Source organism: Poecilia reticulata, chromosome 10 (assembly GCF_904066995.2).
Source record: "Poecilia reticulata chromosome 10, P_reticulata-male-v2, whole genome shotgun sequence".
In the NCBI taxonomy this organism is placed as follows: domain Eukaryota; kingdom Metazoa; phylum Chordata; class Actinopteri; order Cyprinodontiformes; family Poeciliidae; genus Poecilia; species Poecilia reticulata.
Genome location: NC_088839.1, coordinates 28,241,078 through 28,264,639, shown reverse-complemented (window position 1 = coordinate 28,264,639; position 23,562 = coordinate 28,241,078). Strand labels below are relative to the sequence as shown.

The 23,562-nt window shown below is 36.8% G+C and overlaps 1 protein-coding gene across 4 annotated transcripts in view; it reads left to right on the top strand.

Moving 5' to 3' along the window:
* The window catches only part of arhgef37 (Rho guanine nucleotide exchange factor (GEF) 37), a 29,578-nt gene extending 7,434 nt beyond the window's left edge, over positions 1 to 22,144 (top strand). For all 4 annotated transcript variants that reach the window (XM_008420862.3, XM_008420860.3, XM_017307260.2 and 1 more), the window contains 13 exons: positions 2,018 to 2,508; positions 5,392 to 5,521; positions 5,978 to 6,125; positions 6,212 to 6,411; positions 6,946 to 7,076; positions 8,976 to 9,080; positions 10,055 to 10,168; positions 10,314 to 10,483; positions 11,588 to 11,735; positions 11,827 to 11,955; positions 13,076 to 13,271; positions 13,948 to 14,117; positions 19,107 to 22,144. In XM_008420862.3, the coding sequence (XP_008419084.1) occupies positions 2,029 to 2,508; positions 5,392 to 5,521; positions 5,978 to 6,125; positions 6,212 to 6,411; positions 6,946 to 7,076; positions 8,976 to 9,080; positions 10,055 to 10,168; positions 10,314 to 10,483; positions 11,588 to 11,735; positions 11,827 to 11,955; positions 13,076 to 13,271; positions 13,948 to 14,117; positions 19,107 to 19,316 (2,331 nt within the window). In that variant the 5' untranslated portion in view covers positions 2,018 to 2,028 and the 3' untranslated portion in view covers positions 19,317 to 22,144. The remainder of the gene's footprint in view (positions 1 to 2,017; positions 2,509 to 5,391; positions 5,522 to 5,977; positions 6,126 to 6,211; positions 6,412 to 6,945; positions 7,077 to 8,975; positions 9,081 to 10,054; positions 10,169 to 10,313; positions 10,484 to 11,587; positions 11,736 to 11,826; positions 11,956 to 13,075; positions 13,272 to 13,947; positions 14,118 to 19,106) is intronic.
* The last annotated feature ends 1,418 nt before the right edge of the window (positions 22,145 to 23,562 follow it).

Genomic DNA, 23,562 nt, shown 5'->3' with positions numbered 1-23,562 from the left:
TGGCTTTGAAAGTGGAACAATGCTTATCCTCTGATATTGAATGTTTTAACAAGCTGCCTCTGTCTCAAACTTAATCACAAAGACTCAAGTCTCTGTCAGGTTTTCCCCTGAAAACCACAGATCATCCAGCTGAACCGCATAATAGCTATAGTGTGACGCTGGTGGCAGCATTTATCGCCCTTTAAGCAACTTGTCAGCCTCCTGGTGGCTCAACAAGTGGTGCTTAAGCTCAGCGTATCCATGACAATACCTCCCCACTGTCTGTATGCTTGAGGGAAGTCACCAGTAAACAATGACCCGTTATCTCTTGCCGTCTGCTGTGTTACTGAGTAAGAAATGTCTGTTTCAAATGAATTATTATTATCAGTACAAGGTGTGACGGTGTTGCAAAAAAAATCATTAGTTAATTGTTACAATTACATAAACTTTTCTTTCTTTTGTCACGTTCAGAAAGTAGCAGCTAAGTGATTGAAAGTGGATTTATTATGACTAAAGAGATGCCTTAGTGATGTGTTAAGTAGATGTGAAGCAGATGTTGTAATGCAAAATAAGTTCACAGTCCAGCCAGCCTCCCCATCTGGAAATCTGTTGGTGTTGCAATATTTCTTCTCTACAAAAATGATGAAGACCATGCATACAGCTGTTTCATATTTTATTGTAAATATGCAGGTTTTGATGTGGGCTGTTGAGACGGCTCAGCTGTGAAAACACAGAAGAGGATGTGAGGCTGCTTTCATATGTGATTTTCTGAGAAATATTCAGTCGTCTGTACTTTTCGGGAGTCAGACTTCTTGTCCAACAGATAAACATATTGACTGATTTCTGGTGGCATATTTATTTTCTGTCTCACTCTTTTCTCCAAAAATAAATGATTCTTTGTGAGCACACAGCTTGAATTCAGTTAATTATAAGGCATATGGATCCAGGGCTGCTGTCTGAGTATGTTTGTGTCTGTTTCAATTACGATACAAGCCCAAATCCAGTTGTACAATTATAGTTTACCCTTTCAGCTAAAAGTAATTAAAAACTCCCTACCTTTAAAGTTCACTAAAATAACACACTACATTTCATCTGCGTTCCTTGTTAATGTTGTCGTTGCAACCCACATTCTTGATTAACAAGATATTTGAGATACTTTTGTTCCCTCTGCTACAGAAATGTTTGATCCTGCAGAGAAACATTAATATGCTGTTCCAACAAAGCTTGGTGACAATGTTTCAATTTAACTTTTATTTCTAAAGAATTATCTTATCATTCTCCGTCTTACTCTCTGTTTTAAAATGTCTTCTTGATAAACTGGCTTCTAAAATATTTCTGTTTAGTTGCAGTTAATTGTGAGGCTACCAAATCTATAGAAAATGCTGTTCTTCTGCTTCAAATATTTTACTTTAAATTTTGTCATATTTAATATTTATAGGTAGGATGACAAGCTACCAGCTGTGAAAAGGCCATAATGGTTAACAAAGTTATTTCTTGATACATAGTGGTAGCTTCAGAATCACTTTTCTTTTGCTCAATAAAATAATGTGCATGGTCATAATCCAGTGTAAACTGGTCACAAGGACTGCACACCAACCACAGTGATTGGTAGAGGAGTGTACTTCTGAACTATGATACCCATCATTTAAAACGACTTGGATTATGATTGTTGGGATTGGTTCAACTTCCAAAACAGGTCTCAGTGTCTTATTTAGTATAAGGTAGTATTTTAGATTTTCTGGGCCAAAGTTTTGAATATTTGGACATTATTGGGCTTCTGTAAGTCTGATAATTTCAGTAAAACATGATTAAAGTTCTGAATATGAACATCCATGTTTCTCATTGTTAATAAATTTAGGATATTTTTACAGTCTGTTTAAAGATGAGATTTACTGTTTGAAGTTGCATAATTTTTTGGATCTTTTTAATGATTACGAGGTCTCTAGTAAAAGTATTTTATTATTTTTTAAATGTTGAAGACAACAATAAAATGTGTATAAAATACATTAAGAAGGCTTATGGTGTTTTTCCTTGACAGCGATCTCCATCATGGAAGTGTCCGGTAGACCAAACCCATCGCCCTTCAAACTCCACAAATCAGCCTCTACTCCTCTTCGCTATTCAGGTGCAGTGAAGAAGGTTGTCAAGAGAAATCAAACAAAGGAAAGTGGAAATAAAGAGAAGGACAATCAAGTTGAATATGACAATGCTAGCTCTGAAGAGGAGACTGCAGAAGATTTAGTGCTTAAACCAACTACTGATTCCTCAGAACTTGCAGATGCAGGCTCTCATCAAATACGTTTAAGATTTCCCTCAGAGGACAGTTTCTCAGAGGAGACCTTGGTGTCAAAGGAGAGGCTGGCAGAGGAAGCCAAGAAGAAGAGTGAAGAGGAGGAAGCGGCAGCAAAAGAGAGGCAAGCTCAGAGACAGATGATGGCCATCGAAGAGCTGGTCCAGTCGGAGAAGAGTTACCTCAAAATGCTGCGGATCTGCACTGTAAATATCAGGAACAGTTTGAACAACCTCCAGGTAAGAATAAGTAGCATGTAACTACGTTTTTATACAACATAGTGATAAAGATAATCAAAACAGACTAGGGAATATAGATTATTCACATTTGGGGTTGGTTACAGCCATAGAAGTAATTTCTTGCAATTACTTGAGTAACTATTTTAATAAATATGTACTTTCAGGAGTATTTTTACTAATTTTATTATGAAGTATCATTGCTTCATAATTTCTGGATACTTTAACATCTGTGAGTAACTTCATTGAATGACGGACGAACATGTTTTAACCAAAACTCCACCAGACACAAACACACACCTGCAGTTATCCTTAAAGTTTCATCAGTTTTTATTGAGAGAAACTGATTTGGAAAAATGTTTCTTTTGCTTGATTTTATTTAGTACTTATATATACTTATGATATTTATATAAAGTGGTTTTCTTTTTGGTCTTTAAAATACCAACATTTCCTCGTAACTTTGTATCTTGGTCTGTCTGATGATTGATATTTTTAAATGATTGATGCTTTGATCTGTTGCTCAGCACTTGAGTAACATTTTTATCAAATACTTATTTTACTCTTACTTGAGTAATTTCTTGGTTGGCTATCTTGTACTTTTTTGTATTCTACTCACCTCTGTTTATACTATTGTTTTCTGAAAGCTGTAAAATCTGAACATTTTACTGCCAACCATTCACATAATTACCAACTTACAGTTGGGAAGACAAAAGGTCCCAACAAATACTTTGGCTGCATTAAAACTTTCTTCCTGTGAAATTTTGCTAAAAGACAGACAGATGTTGGTTCAGTTTCTATCAGGTTTCTTTCTTGTCATGGGAAGTGTTATAGTTTTAGTTACATTTAGACAGTTTATGTAATTGTACATGTATATGTGAAAAAAGCAAACTCTTAGATCCTTTTCAAATCTAACATTTGTCCGGGATCTACTTACACTTGGGATGGGTGGCTGACGTGAGGCGATATCTGGAGAGAAAAGTGACCCATCTTGGCACACTTTGGACGACTGATCTAATATTTTCTCTCATATTACATTATTCCAAATCCACAATTAAATTAATCGAAAACTTTTGCTGTAAATAAGTCTAATCAGGAAAATCTGAACAATTTGAATTTGCATTCTGTAACTATTAGTTGAATTACTCATCTCTTGTAGGAATCTTAAATTACCTGATATCTAGTGATTTATACTCTCCTCTTTTTTATTCGGGCCTTGAAATTATAGATCTGAATAATGATTTACTTTGCAGGAAATCTAGAAACATTGTTTGTTTATTGTTTATTGTAGTGAGAAGACCACCAAGCCAAAGTGGACTGGTTTTCAAATTAAATCTGAGTTTTAATGTAGATTTACCTTACTAGATATGCCAGGGTCTGATCATTTATGAATGACTGTTTATTATTACTTTCCATAACTGCTTTATTATCCGTGATCCATTAATTTTATTACTTTATTTGATTAGCAAATGCTGTGTTTGAGTATTAAGGATCCAGCAGCCTAGTTACATTTTTTGCATTCCAATAATGTACAAATATATCAAACGGGGTGGGTAAAAAGTTGATTTTAAGCTATAATAACCCAAAAATAATTTTATTTTGAAGTTGCTGTGCACAATCCCAAAGCTCTGCTGCAGCTTCCTAATGACTTGCCATTTTCAGCTTTTCATTACCCCTGAGGAATTGCGTATTACAGCAAAATAATAATTTATTCTTCCCGCAGTAATGAAATGAAGCCTCATAAAACATAATGATATTAAGGTTCATATGGTGATGGATGAGCCTGAAGATGAAGGAAGAGAATGAGCGGGAAAGGAAAAGACCTCGCAGTGCTTGTAAAGCAATGAAATTATCTGGTGGATTCATTACGTTTTAGTGAAGATTTGTCTTCTGGGAATAAAATATGAAAGAAATCTGTGAGAAAGGCATAAAAATACATTTAGATGACAATGGACAAAGGATGGAGAGGGACAGAGCCGAGGCAACAGAGATGAGGGGAGCTGGAAACAGAAAACAGCCACATAAATACAGCCATTGTTTGACAGATAAGTCTCCTGTTTTCTCTAGAAATATGCACATTGTTCTGTTTGCTGCCAGGGTTTGTGCCCACTCTGCTCTCAGTTGACTGAAATGGAGAGGGACAACATGTTTTTCCAGCTTCCGCTATCAATTCCTATCTATCTATTTGTTTTTAAACTAAAAATTACTTCATTAACCATGAAACGACGTCATGCATTCAGTTGAAAACATGCATGACATCTCCAGATTTAGACTGTGCAGTAATACAATCTGAACTAAGTGTAATGAAGCGTGGCTGCTGTTCTTCCACATTTCCACGGTACACTTTCCCCGTCACCTTCATCTTGATAATAACTGGCCAGCAAAGTAGACAAACTAGTTTTCTGCAGACACAACTGAACCAAAACTTAGAACTAGAATTGCTCATTTGGAACCACAATTACTGGCCTTACTTCCATCTGTTTTAGAAAGTGACTCATGACAGAGCAAAGCAAAGTGGAAAGATTTTATTCACATAAAATCTTAAAATTGTGGCATGCATCTTATTTAGTCTCGTTTACTGTATCACCTAAATAAAAGTGGAACCAACCACTCTATTTGTTAGCCAATAACTCTATGTCTTATAAGTACATGGCTATGTAGATGTAATGTTCACCAGCTTTTTAAAAGTGCATAAAGAAAAAACTGCAAGACATACATTGTGTCCGTGCTACAATAAGGAGGATAATTTATGACTTTAATAGTTTAGCATATTTAAACCAAGATATGTATATGCAACATATCTCAAGCTTTTCTAATTCTGCAGCATAGAAAAGTTAATCAGGGTTTTATTTGTTTTTTAAAATTGTTTTCATCTCATATTCTCCAAAGCCTCCGCCACCAAACCTGGACAGTCTGTTTCTGTACACAGAGGAGGTGATGAATGTGTCGAGCCGCCTCCTCAGCAAGTTGGAGCAGAAGCAGCTCAAGCCTCAAAGCCCAGAATTTCTAGAAAATCTCTGTAAGTCACCCAAACCTTTGTTGTTCCCAATTAAGCAACATTCGAAGAGAAATATGTTCATATTACAGTGAGACTGTTCTCCTAAGTATTGGACAGTTTCAGTGAGAACATGGTGCCCAAAGATTTACTGTATAAAACTTTGAAAGGTTGAAAGATGAGAAGTTGAAAGATGTTCTTCCTGGGATAGTTTTCATGCATTTTTGTTTGTCAACTGAAATATCTTCCACAATTTACTGCATGCTGGTGGTTTAGTTTGTACAATCCTTTTTTTCTCTTGCAACATTTCTAAGGTCAGAGCATACAGAGGAGTGGCAGTAATTATAGAGTGCTGTAATTAACATATTCCCATGAGATGTATTTTTTCTCAACCATTAAAAAAAGAAGTTAGTAACAGTTGAATTACCTTATTGTTCATCTTATCTTATGCATACTTATGCATTTTGTTTTTCCTGGCAGGTGCTTCATTCCTCAGCCTCTCCTCTGATATCGAAGCAGCATACAAAGAATACTTGTGGAACTACAATCATATCTCGTTAGTGGAGAACGACTACAAACAGAACGAGACACTTTGGAGTGACATTATTAAAGTCGTAAAATCAGCAGCGTGAGTTTCAAGTAGCAAGCTGCCTTTTAATAGTGAGTGCTTCTTTTTCATTAAAGTTAGATAATCTTCCTTTTTTTCCACCCCAGACCTGAAGTCAATGCCACCTCTCTGAGTTTCTTCTTGGTAATGCCAGTGCAGCGGATTGCGCGATACCCTCTCCTCCTGCAGACCATCCAGAAGCACACAGACCCCTCTCACCCAGCGTACGCCCTCCTGGAGCAGACTGCTAACACCTCCATCGCCCTGAACTGTAACATCAATGAGTACAAACGGTTCAGAGAAGTTGGTAAGACAGTTTTGCAGTGTATTTTGTCACTTCCACATGTTTACTGTATTTTATTGGGATTTTATATGAAAGACCTACATAAAGTAGCTCATAATTATGAAGTTTTAACTGATACTTCTTTACAAAATAGCTCAAGCAGTGAGAGTGGATAAAGACATATATGAATACTTTTTCATCAGTATTTAGGAATTTTTGAATTAAAACAAGCTCTTAAAGTTCAGTTTGGTCTTATTTCAAGTGTACTAAAATATTTGCACTAGAAACTAGACAAATATCTAGATTTTATTTAGAGGTATCTGAGTAAAGAGGGTTGAATACATATGATAACTTCATCTTCTGAATGTTTTAGACTATGACATAAAACCCCAATAAAATGCATTTAAATTTGTAGTTGTTGCACAGCAAATGCAGACGTTCTAGGCACTATTAGATACTTTTGTAATGTTCTAGAAAAAGAATCGCGAAGATTTATCCAAGTTTAATTTTAAACATTTATAAAAGAAGCTGTGAGATATTGTTCCTAATGTTTTATAGCTGATAAATACAAGAAGACTGAAAACCTGACCATTATGGACAAGATCAACCGGCTCAGCACGCACAGCATCGCAAAGAAGACCGCAAGGTTCAGTCAGTACATCAAACATGAGACTGGAATGGCACCAAAGGTAGGAACCAAGATGACTTCCAGTACCACAACAGGTATTAGAGAGAGAGCAGCCCAACCTTGTGGGTTGGGCTGCTCTCTCACAACCCACAAGGTTGGGCTGCTCCTTGTGGGTTGGGAGGGTCACATGAGAGGGTCATTTAAAAACAAATGGCCTCGAAGCAGTAAAATACCTCTACCTGTGCACACCTTATCTCTAGCTGCACCTCAGTAGTTAATGATCCACAAGAGAAAGGTATGAACTGGCCTGTTATTGAGCCAACATTATAAAATAAAAGTCTGGATAATCATCTCCAATCCAGCTTGGAAATATTTCGTATCTGGAAAAAGAAGTTTCTGATTAACCCACCAGAATGGGACTTGAATGAGATGGCAGAATCTAAAATAATAACAAAGTTTCTGAGGTTTGGTTGGACAAAAAAGCATAACACATCAGAGCATTGCTTGATTGTAGTTATTTGTAACACTTTGCAGAGCAGCTTTAAAGGGAAAGAGCATGAAAACACCGTGGATGTGGTGGTTTAAGTTTGCACAAGCATAGCATTTGTAGAAACACACCCTGCAGGTGGAAACTTATGTTTGCACACCAGAGTTACAAATCTACTCCTGGAGAGGAATTCAACATGGATTTAGCAATATTAGGACTTTTTTCTATGACATCCGATCATTTAAATAGATGTAAATATGGCTTGTTTGTGTGACTTTTCTCTGCATAATCAAAGTATCATTTCTGCTCAGGAAGAGAAAGATTATCATGGCGTGTGAAGTTCTACAAGAAGGACAATAAAAACAGACTTCACAAATATTCGTAACATATTTGTAAAATCACTCTTGCATACATTATACATGTCACAATTGTGAATAAAAGCTTGACCAGGCTGTTATAAGAATGAATGATTAGTGCATATTGTAAGCCCAACTTCTTACAATATTGAGCAGCTATATTTATGCATCCAAAGTAATTATTTTGAGTACGTACCGTTAACATAAGTAAATGGATCCTGTGATGTTACTTTATGACAAAATGTGGGAAAAAAAGCTCGGGTTACATCAGGGGAAGATGCCACAAACCATAACGGCCTTTCAGCTCCATCTGCAAAATCACAGTTGCTATAGTAACCCCAATATGTTCAGCATCTGTTTGGCAACAGTGGTGGACTGGCTGCAACTCCAACACTATTTCTTTTTAAAACCTAAAGCAGCTACCTTTTGCAACCCTGTTTTAATGTTTTAATATCTATGCATTGAATTGCAAACAGGTGACTTTAATAACTGTTCATCATGTCTGAAACCTGCAGCTCTTGAGCCACTAGTGGCTCTTCATACCAGGTTTGATCAATTTGTTAGTTTTTTGATAGATAATTTGATGAATAATTGCAGTAATTTTACACAAGAAGTTAGTACAATTTTTTTCATCTACATTTTGGTCATTAGGTGTGAAATTTGTATGCTTTCAAAATCAGTAATAATTTTATATAGGGCAAAATTGTGTGGCCAACCAAAAATGATCTCACATTGCACAGACACTAAATGTATAAAAATAAACTTCATTTTTCAGGAATATCATCCATCCTGGATTGCATCATTTTCATTGCTGCAAAAATGTTGTCTTTCTGTGCTTTAAAATCTAAAAACAGAAATAAAATCATGTTTCTTTAAGCATGAAAGCAAATTTTCTTTCGCAGATATTTATAAAAAATGATAAGCAGTCTATGTTTTAAAAGATTGTGTTACAATCTTTTAAAACAACAATAATTTCTAAACAAGGACTGAGGACAAAATGCCTCTTTCAGTTCTGAAGGTTGTGGACTCTTGACTTGTATGAACAATAAACAAATATTATTGCTGTCATGCACTCAAGCACATTTTACCGTATTTCTCCTCTTGTGTTATTTTGCAGCTGGTGGATGAAGAGTTTGATACCCTTGAAGGTTTCTTTAACATTCTGGAATATGGGATCCTGGTGCTTCTGGAGAATGTGGAAACTTACCTTTTCCACCTACAGGTAAGTCTACCATAGACAAATAAAAGTAGAAATGTGTAATTACTTTGTCCTCCATAAGAATAAAGCTAATTATTATAATGTGTGTCACTGAGGCAGGAAGATTAACATATATTAGACATACACTTTTCCTTTCATGCAGTGGATCCTGGGCATAATAACCCCTTATTATCTCCTAGGAATGTTGTTTGCCGTTGACCAAATCTAGCTGCCAGACAGAAACCGAATGTAAAACATGTGTTTCTTTGTTTACAGTGACACTGATAGGTCATCACATCCCTAACACATAATCTACTTACCTTCCTCCAGGCTGCTTCGTGTCATTTCTCATTTACCATTTGAGAATTATTTGAAAATATTTTTAGAAATACATTTTCCTTATAGCTATTTTGACTATTTTTACTGTTTTCCACTCCTTCAATCTGTCAATATGACACCATCAGATTGAGATGATTCCCATTGATCTAAATAATTTAAGTTAAAAGTGAGAAAGTACCACATGTTCATTTCTGAAGCTCAAAGTGGACCAACTGACTCACATACTGGAACTTTCCAGTCCAGTTGCAGTGGCTGGAGAAGTTTAATATGAATAAACATGTTTCTGCTGCCATCTGAGTCACACTGAGTAAACCCAGGAGCTCATTTTAGGTCACACACTAGAGTCCAGTGTTTTAAGGTCTAAAATTATTCTCCTAATTTCCCGTAATTTTTGTCCTATGCCTTTCTTTCTTGTTTAACATTTTCTCCCTACTTATCTGTTTTTCTGTTTTTTCATCATTCTCTGTCTTGCATGTATTTTACCAGAAATATTATTTTACAACAAGGCCATTATTACTTTCAAAGTGATTTTTTATTTTATTTCTTCCCTTACAGCTTGTTGCTTCAGTAACTACTCAAACTTTTAATGTTTTTTTTCTTCACAGAAACATAATTAAGTAAACCAATTAAGATTTAAATGTTTACTTGTTGCTCTGCAGAGGTTCCTGGAATGTAAGACAGAAGAGTTTGACTTTGACATGGATGGTGAAAAGGCCCCTGTTTGCTACAAGGAGATCCACACTGCACTCAGACAGTGGATCCTTCCAATGTTTGTAAGTCATATCAAGGACATTAGAGTAATCACAGAAAAATGTCAAAATCAAATCAAATAAATAGACAATTCTGAAAGTTTTCAATATTGGATACATGATATAAGAAGTGTTTAACGTCAGCTTTAACTCTTGCCATTTTTTTCAGGAAAAAAGGATGAGGACCCTGATTCACAAGCCACTCTGTGAACTGCGGGACCTCCTGGTGGGACCGAAGAACCTGATTAGAAAACGACTCCACAAGCTGCTTGACTATGAAGTGATAGAGGGAAAACCCAAACTGAGCTACGAGGAACAGGCTGTGGCCAACGCATACAAGTAACGAAACACAAATAAAATGGAGTTAATTTACCAGCTGATAGTTGTAAATATTGTAACCAAGTTAATTCACTTTTAGCTAAACTATAAATAATGTCAAAAAGGCAGGAACACATTTTCTCTCAGATATATGGCGTCCAGAAGCCTTTTTGCTACAACGTGGAAAGAAAATCTGCAGATTATGGATTCAGACTAAAACATCTAAATCACCATTAGAATGTTTCATGTCAAAATTCCTACTTTTTCAGTTTTGCTGGTCATTTTGGCTTTACGTACAGTTAAAACCAGATATTTATATACATTGGGGAAAAAATTACTTTTTTTTTTTTTTTTGCTTCCGCTTGACTTTAAATTAAGAAAAACATTTGCTGTTTTAAGTAAGCTAGGATCACAAGAATTATTAATATTTGCTAAATACCAGAATAAATATTGAGAAAGTTTCCTTTAAGTTTCTTTACATACAGAAGTCCACATGCATTTCCTTACTGTTTGACCTTCCTTTAAAAATGGATGACATTTGGATGTCTTTCTACAAGATTTTCAGTCTTTAGATTTATGTTACTTTTTTCCTGTCACCTTTCTTACACACATTTCAACTCTTCTCACAAATTTTCTACTGAATTGAGATCAGATTTTTGCAACAGCCACTTAAAAACAGATTTTGATGTCCTTGAGCTTGAGCCACTCTGTTAGTGATGTGATGTTATGCTTGGGGTTGTTCATTTGTAAGACCTATTTTTGCCCCAAACTTTATCTTTTTGGGGCGATTTCTTTGGATGTTGTTTTAATCTTCCAGTGTAATGGTTTTTGCTCATGGAGCCATTTATTTCCTAAAGTGCACCAGTTCCTTCTGCAGCAAACACCAACACAACATCATGTTTCTGCTTATACTGTAACGATGTTCGCAGGTTTGAAAGGGTCCACCTCTTTCCTTGAAACATAACATTATAGCAAAATACTTCATCATCCACGCAAACGTAGGTCTGAGTACAACATGTCCGCTTTCTTCTGCTGTACTGTCAGATTGGTATTGAATTACATTTTTTTGTTGCCATTTTCCAGTTTTGAAAGCCACATTTCTTCCCCTTCCCTCCTCACTTCCAGGACAATCAACACATTGCTCCTCAACGAGCTTCCTCGCTTTAATGGTCTCGCTCTGCAGATGATCTGGAGAATGTTGGGGACGTTCAGCTGCTTGCACAGAGACCTCGCTGCAGACATGGAGCAGCTCTTTCAAGGCTTTGCACTACAGGTACAAACTTCCATACTTAATAATAATGCTGTTAACTAAGCAAATATTTGATATTTTAATACTTATTGACGCTGATGTTCTCCATCTGCAGCTTCCTCACAGTTCCTATCATCCAAAGGAATTCCAGGAGTGGGTAGAGACTGCTGTGCTTGAAGGAGCGAGGAATTTGGACATTTTATGCCAAAGTGTCCAAGAAACCCTTAATTCTCCAGCTGTCCAGGTTGAAATAAAATAATTAATTTTTTCATTATTATTCATTAATAATAATTCTTATTTTCTTTGGTGACTAATATATTTATGCTAATACAGCTCAGCAACATAACATCTCCAATGTAGCTGAAACATAAAATATTGTGGTCAGAAATCTACGTCTAGTCCAAAGGGTATGGAGGGTGCATTCGTTTTTTTAGGTGTGTTTAACCTTATATAATTAGCACTGGCAAAATAAAAAATAAAAAAAATAACAATGTCTTTATCACAATAGACACGTGATCAGTATCAGTAGGTAATACATATGATACTCCTATCCAGAACTGCACAGCATTCTGGGGGATGTAGGCAAAGGACAGACTTTAGCCAATCTCATGGCTAGCTAAGCTAGGTGTACTCATTCACTATTTGGTTGCCTAGTAACTCACTCACTCTTTGGTTACCTAGCAACAACCTGTTGAGTAACTTGCGCAGCAGCAGCAGCTGAAGGTTTTGTCACTGTGCCTCATAACTGCTTAAAAATAAAAACACTTCACAGATGCTTCATTTTTGCTACCAAGCTAGCATGTTATTCCCATAATTGGGAATTGAGGGATAGGAAAAACAGCTACAGATGATTTATATCTGATTTATATCTTGCATCAAATGAAGCTCAAAACTTCAAATCGCTGCTCATTTATATGTGATAATTACATACTTTACTTTTCCTTAGTCACAGCTGGCTGTAATTCCTGCTGTTCTACTTGCTCATCATACTAATTAAAACTTGTCAAACAACTTTGCATGAAAATACCTTTTAAGAGAGTGGAATGTAAACGTCATGTTTTGTTTGAAGCTTAGGAAACATACCTTATAAAGAAACAGAACAAGTCCAACAAGTTTTGCTGAAAGTATTTGAGTCACAGGAGAGTCGGAACAATGAGACCTATGGCTTTAGGTCATTTACGTGTGATCATTACTCACTGACCTGCTCAGACCTTTTTAGACTGCTCTGTTTCAGTACAGCTAAAAACCACATGCAATAGTATTAAAATCTTTCAAAATGCCTGAAACAATTTTATATGTTGGTCTATTCACTTAATTTCTAATTGATGTTTTTTATTCATGTGTGTATTTTTCTATTCTTTTAGCCTCTGAGCCCGTCGTGTCAGCGGCGCCTGCAGCAGCTAACAGATAAGCACGGCTCCGGTAAGATCTTCCAGGTCACAAACACGGTGGTGGGAACCCGGGACTTCGACCTGAACCTGACCAAGGGGGAGTTTGTTGCCCTCATCAGCGAGTTCGACACCCGCGGAGACAAACGGAGGTGGCTGGTTGACTCAGGAGGTAAAGACTCTTTTTATCAAGAACGTTTAATCTTGACTGGCTTAGAAATGAAAAAATGTAACAAATTAAGCTGGTGAAAAAATGTAATTGAGAAAAGAAGCACAGAGTGCTTAAGTGGTTTCTTGCTGTGGTCAAGTTTTAAAGGGATGTTTGGGATTTTTTTGTAGTTTTTATTTTAGTATTCTGCTGCCACCTATTGGTTGACTTTACACATTACACTAATGGGTTGCTTTTATTACACAACAATAATTTGGACATCTAACTTAGTAAATGAAAATACATGTTTTTCAATTAAGAGCCTTGCATTAAGGCTCTTAATTCCTTAATGCATGGAATTAATTAAATGTATTGTTTTTTTTCTTATTATTAGCAATTAAAATATTGATATTGCGTTGGATAAATTTCCTATATAAAATCTAATTCACCAACAAGAGACATAAAGAAACAGTTAAATTTGGCCATCTTTTGTTAATTTAAGAATGTCAGCTTTTACAATTTTTAATAAAATTGATACTTTTAAATGTATTATTAAGGTTATTGCAAGTTAACAACTCAAATGCTGATTATTTATTTCCGTCTGACTGTCTTTAGACCTTAATAAATGTAAAACATATGTTTTAGATCTTCTTTAGAAGAAATTATTAATGTTATGACATTTTAAATTGTGTCTTTTCAGCAAAGAGAGGTTATGTTCCTTCATCAAAGCTCATTCGCTATCACCAAGCAGCAGAGGACCCGCCCCCCTCGCCATTCCTTCCTACGCCGGGAAACATGATGGCGTTCAGGAGACACTCCTGCATCCCGGATCCCCAAGTCATCCACGTCACAAGTCAGCCTTTATTCCAGGTAATTCACAATTTTACTTTTTTTGACCGATTCCACAAATTTACCTCATTTGTAGTGCTTTTTTTCTGTTTTTGTGTGTCTGATGCTCCTCTACTTTTTGTTTGGATAACATAGTTCAGTTGTTTATCCATCCATCCCTTTTCTCGCACCCTTGTCCCTTAGTGGGGTCGGGAGGGTTTTAGTTGTTTATAAGTAATATATTAAAAGGCATATTTCAGGAGATTTAGCTGCACATCTAAACAGCTAAATGTTTGCTGTTTAGACCTGCAGCTCATGTCTCAAGTTATGAAAAATGTGAAAGAAGTGTGTTATTGCTGCCTATGAACTACTAAAGACAGGTTCATCTTAAATTCATGTTTTGATGAACTATTATATTAGCTCAGTGTTTATTTGCTCAGGATTTCAAACACGATTTCATAGACTGAAATCTAACATTATCTTACAGCAACCAGATGCTAACCGCTGGAGGACACTGGTTATATTATGTATATTATATTAATTTCTAAGCTCCTGAAAAGAAAACTGTTCAGATATTTGTGGCTTAGACCTCTGGTCACGTCGATGAGATTAAAATTTTCTGACACCAAAATTTGAAAGGCTCGTTAATTTTGTAAAACGAACGATCGTCTCAGATCTTTTGCTTTCTCTTGCGACAGCTCTCTGCAATGAAAGCATTCATTGGTTCATAAGATTAAACGTGCACTCTGATCATTATAAATCCTTCTTAATGAGGATCAGCTTAAGTGTATTTTGTTATCATCGTTAGTGTTTTTCTTTAAAATTGAGTCACTTTTTCACAAGAGAGGGCAGCTAAGTTAAGAGTTGATCAGTGATGGTAAGTCAGTGATTGCACAGAGAGGCCTGGGTGCCTGAATGCACGTGTGTTATTAATGGATGCTTCCATAATTAGCTGTTTAACCTTGCAAGTCGGTTGCCAGTTAATTTATGCGATGCAGAGCTGCAGGCGGAGATAAAGCTCCTCTCTCCTCATGTGTGCATGTTGTCCGATTGATTTACATTTGAGACCGGCCGACTGAGAGATGGAGTGTCAGAATACTACATTTGGGATGGTTTATAGGAGTGTGTACATGAGTGACTCCTATTGGTGTGTGTGTTTGTGTGGAGATGGTGAGTTATGCACATGTGAGATATGTCATGCTGGTAAAAATGAGTAATTGCTCCAATGACCTACGGTATGTTGATGGTTTTGCCTTCCTGCATCCTCCATAAACCAGAATCTGCTCACAGCCTTCACACCTGCACCCTGACCATGCTACAGACACCCACACACTGTTTTCTGGTCACAAGCTTTGGGATTTCATGCAGCAGTGTGATGTGTGTATCAACAATACTGATGTTCACTGCAGCTTAATTTGTTAGAGAAGAGAATTTCCAGCCTGCCATTAGAGAGTTCTAATATGTTATTTGTGTCAAAAGTTTGTTTCAAAGTGGAGTTGGAAGAAAATTCAATAAGCATCTTATTTACAATAAATGGAAATCAGAAGAACCTTGAGTTTGAAAATACTGGAGAAATTGTAGCAACCCAGAGCAGGATCCATTCAAGACAAACTTTTCAGGATCTAAAATGTTGCGAACTGTAAACATTAACAGTTTAGCTTAAGGCAACATTGAGGATTTTTACTCAACAAAAAATATCCTGAAACTTCTCTGGCCAGTTGATCCGTCTCTCTGCTCTTCTTCCTCTCAAACAATCTGGAGTTTACTGCCGGATTTAAACAAAAATAATTGTTTTGCTACCAAGATGAATCAAATCGTTTATTTAGACAGATGAAATAATAGTTATTTAAAAGACAAATTGACAAAATTATTATATCTGACCTTTTTGCTTATTACTGTATGTGTGAAATATGCATCAGTGGGATACATTAAGATCAGAAGCTGTTTAAAACGCATTCGCAGCAGTAGTCTGTATAGATAATTCTCAGAAAATTGCAATATTTGTTCCAGTGCTCAAAAAGCAACACATTTCGTTCTGATCTTCTTAAATTCACCTCGTGTTGTTAGATTTCTTTAATAAAAGATCAGTCTTGAAAATGAGGAGATTAGCTTGTCAGTCTTATAAACTTGCATCAAGTTATGGATCTATTACCAAATCTTCACTTCTTCACAGCAATTATTTATTATATTTACAAATTTCCTTCAAAAATCTCAGAGAAAAACTGTTGCTATACATCCTAGATGATTCAAAAGCAGCAACATGTTTGTTACTACCACGTGCACATGTTGACTATTTCTCTTGTTCTTAAATTCAGCTGCAGCAGATCTCTCTCTCTCTCTCTCTCTCTCTCTCTTTCTCTCTCTCTCTCTCTCTCTCTCTGTCTCTCTCTCTCTCTTCAATGTGCATATCTTTTCAGCCCACAGACATGGTACCTTCACATTTTTTTCCTACTTCCTTTTGCTGCCTGGCAAAATTCTAATTAAATGGTAATTGGTGTGGACTGTCGGGACAGAACGGATGTTGTAGCCCAGAGGTGAGCTGCTGGGAAGGGTTTGTTAATGACATCGAGCAGCCACCTAAACTCTGCTATTAGTGCTGGTGGGTCGCTCTGTCATACCAACACGAGGCTCATTAGGAAGCCTTCGGTCTGTGGATGTGTGAGCGTGGGGTGATGAGCTGGGATTTGTCAAGACATAACTAGTGGGCTTAACCTTTCCAGAGAATATCACAATGACGAATTGTAGAAAGTGTGTAGTTTTTCTCATGCTTACTGTTTTTTTTTTTTCTCAGCTGCTTGAAAAGGTGTCTCTTAAATGAATTAGCAAAGAACTGCTTAGTACAAATTTATCAAAACATAAAAAAGATGCTTAAAAAGCAGTAAAGAGTTAAGAATATTTCTGGACTAGGGCTGGAGTGAAAAACGTATCACAGGATAAGCATTTCATGCCGATCAATATCAATAATTATTGATTAGTTTTTATTTTAAAAATGTTAAATACTGTGAATTTTTCCTATTTTACCACAGTTTTCACTCCACTGTGTTGTTTTTTATTTTTAAGCAGTTTCGAGGCATGGTAGTGAAACCTGAAACTGCTACCAGTTACTCAGCAGGTTGTTACTAGGTAACCAAAGAGTGAGTGAGTTGCTAGGTAACCAAAGAGTGAGTGAGTTGCTAGGGAACCAAAGAGCGAGTGAGTTAGTTGATTCCACCAACCTTACTCAGAGAGGTTGAGCAGCTAACGCCTTTCCTCTGCCTAAATCCCCCAAAATGCTGTGCAGTTCTGGATCGGGTGCTCGGGTTCTCACTAAAACCAGGAAGATAGAGCACATAACACCAGTTTTAAAGTCCCTACACTGGCTCCCTGTAGCTCAGAGAATAGACTTTAAAATACTGATGTTAGTTTATAAATCACTGAACGGTTTAGCACCACAATACCTTAAAGATCTGTTATTACTGTACCAACCGTCTAGACCCCTCAGACCTTCTGGTTCTGGTCTCCTCTGCATCCCCAGAACCAGAACCAGACGAGGAGAAGCAGCATTCAGTTTCTATGCACCACAGATTTGGAACAAACTTCCAGAAAACTGTATAACAGCTGAAACACTGGGTGCTTTTAAATCTCAACTTAAAACTCACCTGTTTAGAGTTGCTTATGGCTAAATTAGGGTTAGAGTGCGGGTTTTGATGTCTTCCATGTTTTTATGTCTTTAATGTTTTTAATTTCTTCTTTCTTTTCGACGTTTTAATGATGTAATGTTTTTTGTTTTTTTATTTTTATTTTTTTTAATCTCTCTCTTTCTCACTGATTATTTCTGTTTTTATTTTAATTATGTAAAGCACTTTGAAATGCCTTGCTGCTGAAATGTGCTATACAAATAAAATTTGATTGATTGATTGGAGTTGATTAAAATGATTGAATATTTATTGAATATTATCAATATTCAATTTATGATTGAATATTGATTTATTGTATATCCCTGTTCTGTACAAACCACCCAGTTCTCACCATACTTTGTCTACAGGGAACTATTCCAGTTGGACTTTTCACAGGTGTAAAAATACAGGAAATTTTGCTCCACAGTTTAAAAAAACTCATCTCTTTCACACTTACCGGCTCCCCTGGTTATTTAAGCGTAACAGATCGTCCACCGTTCTGAACAGTGGGCTTTGTGTGCACTTCTCATTGTCATCATTTGTTTCATTCCTGGCCACCTGGAAAGTATGTTGCCAACAAGCACAGTTGTCATTTCATTTGAACAATGCACACACACAGTGTGTTTTGTAAACTCATGTTTTTATATGTCATGATAAAAGCTTTTCTTCCAGTCTGGCCCTCATTTGAATGTAGATCACTTCAAATGGTACTTATGGAGACTGTGACCTGTTTCTGTTTTCTATCAATGAACTCTCTAGTAACACAATGAACATGTTCAGTTCCAGCTTACTGCTCCGACTGTCAATATTGACCAGTAGGAATTTTCTTGTAGCCATCTCCTGATTTATCTGCATTAGCACGTATCATCCTTACTTTTCAAGTGATGTTATCTTGTCTTTATTAACTAAAAAAATGACTAAGATAAAGAAAGCTCTGTGACACAACATGTCTACCCAAGAAGAGTCACAAATTTCTAATTGAAAGTTTCTTAACAGAATAATTTAATAAGCAAGACACAAGTGTCTTCTACCACTAGTGTTTTGTTGACTCAACGGATCTATTACCTGCATTCTATTTGCTGCATTCTTGTGCATCCGTTTTCATGTGCAAGTGTAAATGTGTAGTTGAGGACATTGCCAGCAGCAGCTTATATGGATTTAAAGTGACAAGAGGCCCCAAAACATCTTGTTTTGAGCTTAACAGACACAACTGAGCAGAGTAAAATCTAACCTAAGAATGATTTTGTTTAAAAATGTAATTAACATGTTTGAGGAAGGAAGCATAAAAGGTCACCTTTAAATTTCACAGTCATGTCACATTGAACATTTTCTCATCTATTCTTGGAAAACCGACGTATTTCACTTTCTTTTTCAGGTGGTCGCTGCCTATGACTTCACGGCGAGGGGAAACCATGAAGTATCGGTCCGTGCCGGTGAACCCGTCCGGGTCCTGGAGTCGCAGGACAAACGAGGGAACTCCGAGTGGAGCCTGGTGGAGGCCAGAGGTCAGAGAGGCTACGTGCCCTCCAATTACCTCACCAGGATGCCTGTTGGCACAGGGTCACTGGCTCCTCCACTCCACTAGGAAAACACCATGTTCTGTGAATGCTACAACATTTTGTCATAAACCTGCAGCTGCATCCTCAAAAACACTTTAAGTAGATTTATTTTGTGTCAAACAGGATTTTAAGCTACATGTAAGAACAAATGTGAGCTAGTTTAAATGAATGACCACTGAGGTGTTTTCTCACAGCCTTCCATAAAGAAAACTATTTTCTTCAAAATCAGGAGAAAATCTCATTTAAATTTAAAGTTTTATGACTTTTTTGGCCTTTGTCTGTTAACTACATGCAACATCAAAAACTAATTCAAACAAGTTAGACATAATTTTTTTTTTTTTGTCACCAACAGAAATGCAGCAGATTGTTGAACTTGGAGGTTAAATTATTTTGATTAAGCTTTTTTCTGTTTTGTTTTAAAATGTGTACAATATTTTCTTTTTATTGTGTTTTTTTTTTTTTTTAAGAAATTGCCATCTCACAAACTCTCATACACTGCAGCTAAACCTCACAGTCTGCCATTAGAAAGGTCCGGGCTCAAGTAGCCAGAATTTGTGCAATAGAAAATCTTGATTTTTGTTATGCCTCAATGTGGATTTTGCTTTTTGTTTATTTTATGATTCTCAAGTTTTTAAATATGACACTGGATAAAAATGAAGGAAGCTGCTGCTCCGTAGCTAACTGGTTTCTGATGCCTTCCTCATGGGCACTGAAGAGGAGTAGCGGCTTACTGTGAATGTAGCATGAAGTACAATCTTGAACTCTGGTAAATTCTGGCGTTTTTAATTGTGCCAGAGGACGGTTTGGACAGCCCTTCTGATGTGAAGAGAAAGAAAGAATATCAGGACTAACCTTGACTCATTTCCCATGATCCTCAGCAGGAAAGAAGAGCATAGCAATTGAAAAAGATAGACAGCGTGTTCTCATTAGAACACGCATCAGAAGGCGCTCTGTGTCAGTGAGGGAACTACAACAGCGAGACATTGAGAGCAAACGGTTGGCGTGTGCGTCCTGTCTAATGTGAAAGTGTGCTGACAGGTGATTGTGTGTGGGAATCTCTCCCTCCTCCTCACCTGGAAGCAGTGCCAGCATTGTATCGAGACTGGCAGGTACACAACATTCTCATAATCTCACACGTTGTAATGGGATGTAAATGCAAAATATTTCAGCGACTGAGTTGAAGGGAGCTGAAACCGAGATTTATTCTCAGGAAAAGTTTCGGGAGGTGATTTGTTACCTTTGTTTAAACTCCCTCTGCCCCCGCTACAGCAAAGATCGTCATTTCTTGGACAGATTTGACTTAACAAGGTTTATGTAATGGATATAAAACAGTCCAGGCAGGACAGAGGTGACCTACTTCTGTCTTCAAACACACCTGATAATGGTTGTTGCTATGGATACAGTTTAATCAGAGTAGATCATGCGTCTCTGTAACGTTTTTTTTCCAAGTTGTTGAGACATTGCAGGATTAAGTTTGATATAGTATGTCAGGCTTTGAGGCCAAAGATGATTTAATTCCAGCAGATTCTTACAATCTGTCAAAATGAAAGAATTTATAATAACTAACGAAAGATTTTACAATAATATTCACCTTTATTTTCTATATAAATAGTAAAAAAAATATAGATAAATGTAGCTTTTTAATTTAAATATGAATATATACTTGATCTGATATAGTGGATAAATAATTACCTGCTGAGTTGATAGATTATTCAAAATTTGGAAACAGTCAGGCTTGTGGATTTTGCCACCATGCAGGTTAAAAGACATTAAAGCAGTGATAATCCTTTAAACTGGAACAGTTTCTTTCTTTCAGAAAGACATTTGCACAGGCCTTCAGTGGCCAACATGCTAACCAGACTTTGTGTTCCTTAAAATCTCCTGACAAGCTGCATTTGCTGCTGTGTAGCAGAGGGAGCCTCGACGCAGTCCGAGCTGCTCAGCTGGATCTCATCTCTCTCCATCAGTTTGAATGTCAGATTGGAGCAGAGCAGCAGGAGGCTCAGGAAAGGCATGCTGCAATGGTACTCCGCAAAATGCCACTGTAGCAAATGTCCCTAAGGTTAGCAGGAAGAACACGTAAATCCCTCAACCCCTGAGAATGTTGGCTGCTTTTAACTTATCAAAGGCCATCATAAGAGGAAGGATGATTAGTAAGAAAATGACTTCAAACTGGATATGTTTGTGTAAATCATGCAAATGACAAAAAAAGTTGCTTGATTTAGATTATATTTTGTGTCTTATTTCTTATAAACTTGAGTATTTGCATGTGCATTGTGCAACCTAAACGTACTTACTGCTGACATCTGAAACCACTTGCCAAAAACTGGATTATATACGACCAGTTAAGAGATTTTTGACCTGAAACGGCTGTTGTTTTCCCATACTTCCACCACTAGAGGGAGTGTGTGATACTGTTTGTGCCTAATCTTTTTGAGTACACTGTGTTACTGTGTTATATAGGTTTGTTTGTTTAACATCATTACCATTGTCAGTATTTATCCTGACATGACCTGAGCTCTATAATGACCCAGATTTTGTAATTTTTTGTTTATACTATTAATGTAACAAATTAACCTGCTGGTAATGTTGGTTTCTAATTTGTACTGCAGTGCTCCTTGTAATTTATTATAATGTAATTATGTTAAACCCTGTTGTGATTTTAACTTATTGGATGCTGCGGGGCCATTCTGAAGCATGAAGTCCTTGGAAGTGTTACCAGCGTTATGCTGTTGAGCTCATTCACTCACACATGTATTTGCACAGCAGATGGGAGTCTCTGCAGTGCAGCAGCACTGTGTCAGGGCAGCTGTGATCTGGTTTCGAGGCTTCAATAAAACGGCGCTGAAACCTGTTTTGTGTGCTTACGTCATTTCACATGAGCGCAAAATCAGAAACATTTCTGAGGCGACACAAACGGGAACCAGAATGAAGTAACACCTGGTTTGTCTTTGAGTTGTTTTGGGTTACATAGTAATCTGTCTCCACACATTTCTGACAGACACCAAATCCTGCAGACTTTCTCTTAATATTTCTCATCTCTGTTGGAAACCAGTCGTGGCAGTTTGTTACTGACTGGAAATGTTTTCAGAGTAAACACAGTTTCTGAGTCTGCAAGGTGAGGAGGTCTGTTGCCCTCACTGTTTGCACAGCAGCTGTCTCCACATCTTCTGAACTTTATTGAAAATATTGTGGTACACTTGTATTATTACCTTTCTGTTTTATTGCGTTTTTCTGGATTCAGAAAACGTCATCTCCAAGATGGACTGAGGAGTCCTGCAGTGCTGACAATTTACTTTTCTTCTTAGTTAGTAGTATGTTCATCCACTTTTCTCTCTTATTTCATAGTGTCCTCAATATTTTCCTATTCATCCTTCCTTCAAGAACATGAAGTCTATTGTATGTTGTAAGACAGCCCACAGCACAATGCGCTCATCTGCAAACTTTACTTTTGGTTAGGTATTTTTTGAGGTGATGTGCAGAACCATTTCCCCGTAAGACATCCATTAGTTCAACTTCAACCTCATCTTACCAGACAATGTTCTCACAGTATTTCACTGGCTTTTCTAAATCTTCAGCAAATGTTAAACTGAAGCTCCAGCATGATTTTTCTTTCGCAGTGGAGTTTGGAGCAGTGATTTTATCAAGTTAATTGTGGTTAAGTGCATTACTTATTGTTTTACATGGGGAAACAAAAAATCGTATTAATAAATTAGTCCAAATTCATTTGTGGACTAATTTTGTTTTGTTTGTGTTATGTGGATTAGTTTGGATGATTTTGACATCTGATGTGATTAGAGATATATTGATAAATAAACTGAAATGTTCCATGATTATTTTGCCTACTGTTTGTATAAAGTACACTGTGTATCCACAGGATACTGAACGGTGGTTCTTGTTTGCCGTTTTCTCACGTTTTGCTGTGTAAAAACACAGGGAGTCAAACACAGGGACTCCTAATGGGTTTTTCAAAAATCAACTGAGTAGATTTTGTAAATAAAGCTAACTCCGAGGGAAAGGCGTGATGAGATGCACCTAATAGAAGGTAAAAAAAGACATCATGTGATTGATTTTCACTGAAATGCTTGAGCTGGCAAGAATTAATGACCTGATCACACCAGCAGAAAGGTGAAATATGAATCATGCTACCTGGATGTCGAAGCACATCTGCAGGAAACAAACTGCAGGTACTGTGTTACTTTATTTTTTCTTTTACAAAACAAAAACCAAAGCTTAATTCAAGAAGATCATACTGCTGATACTTCCTGACGT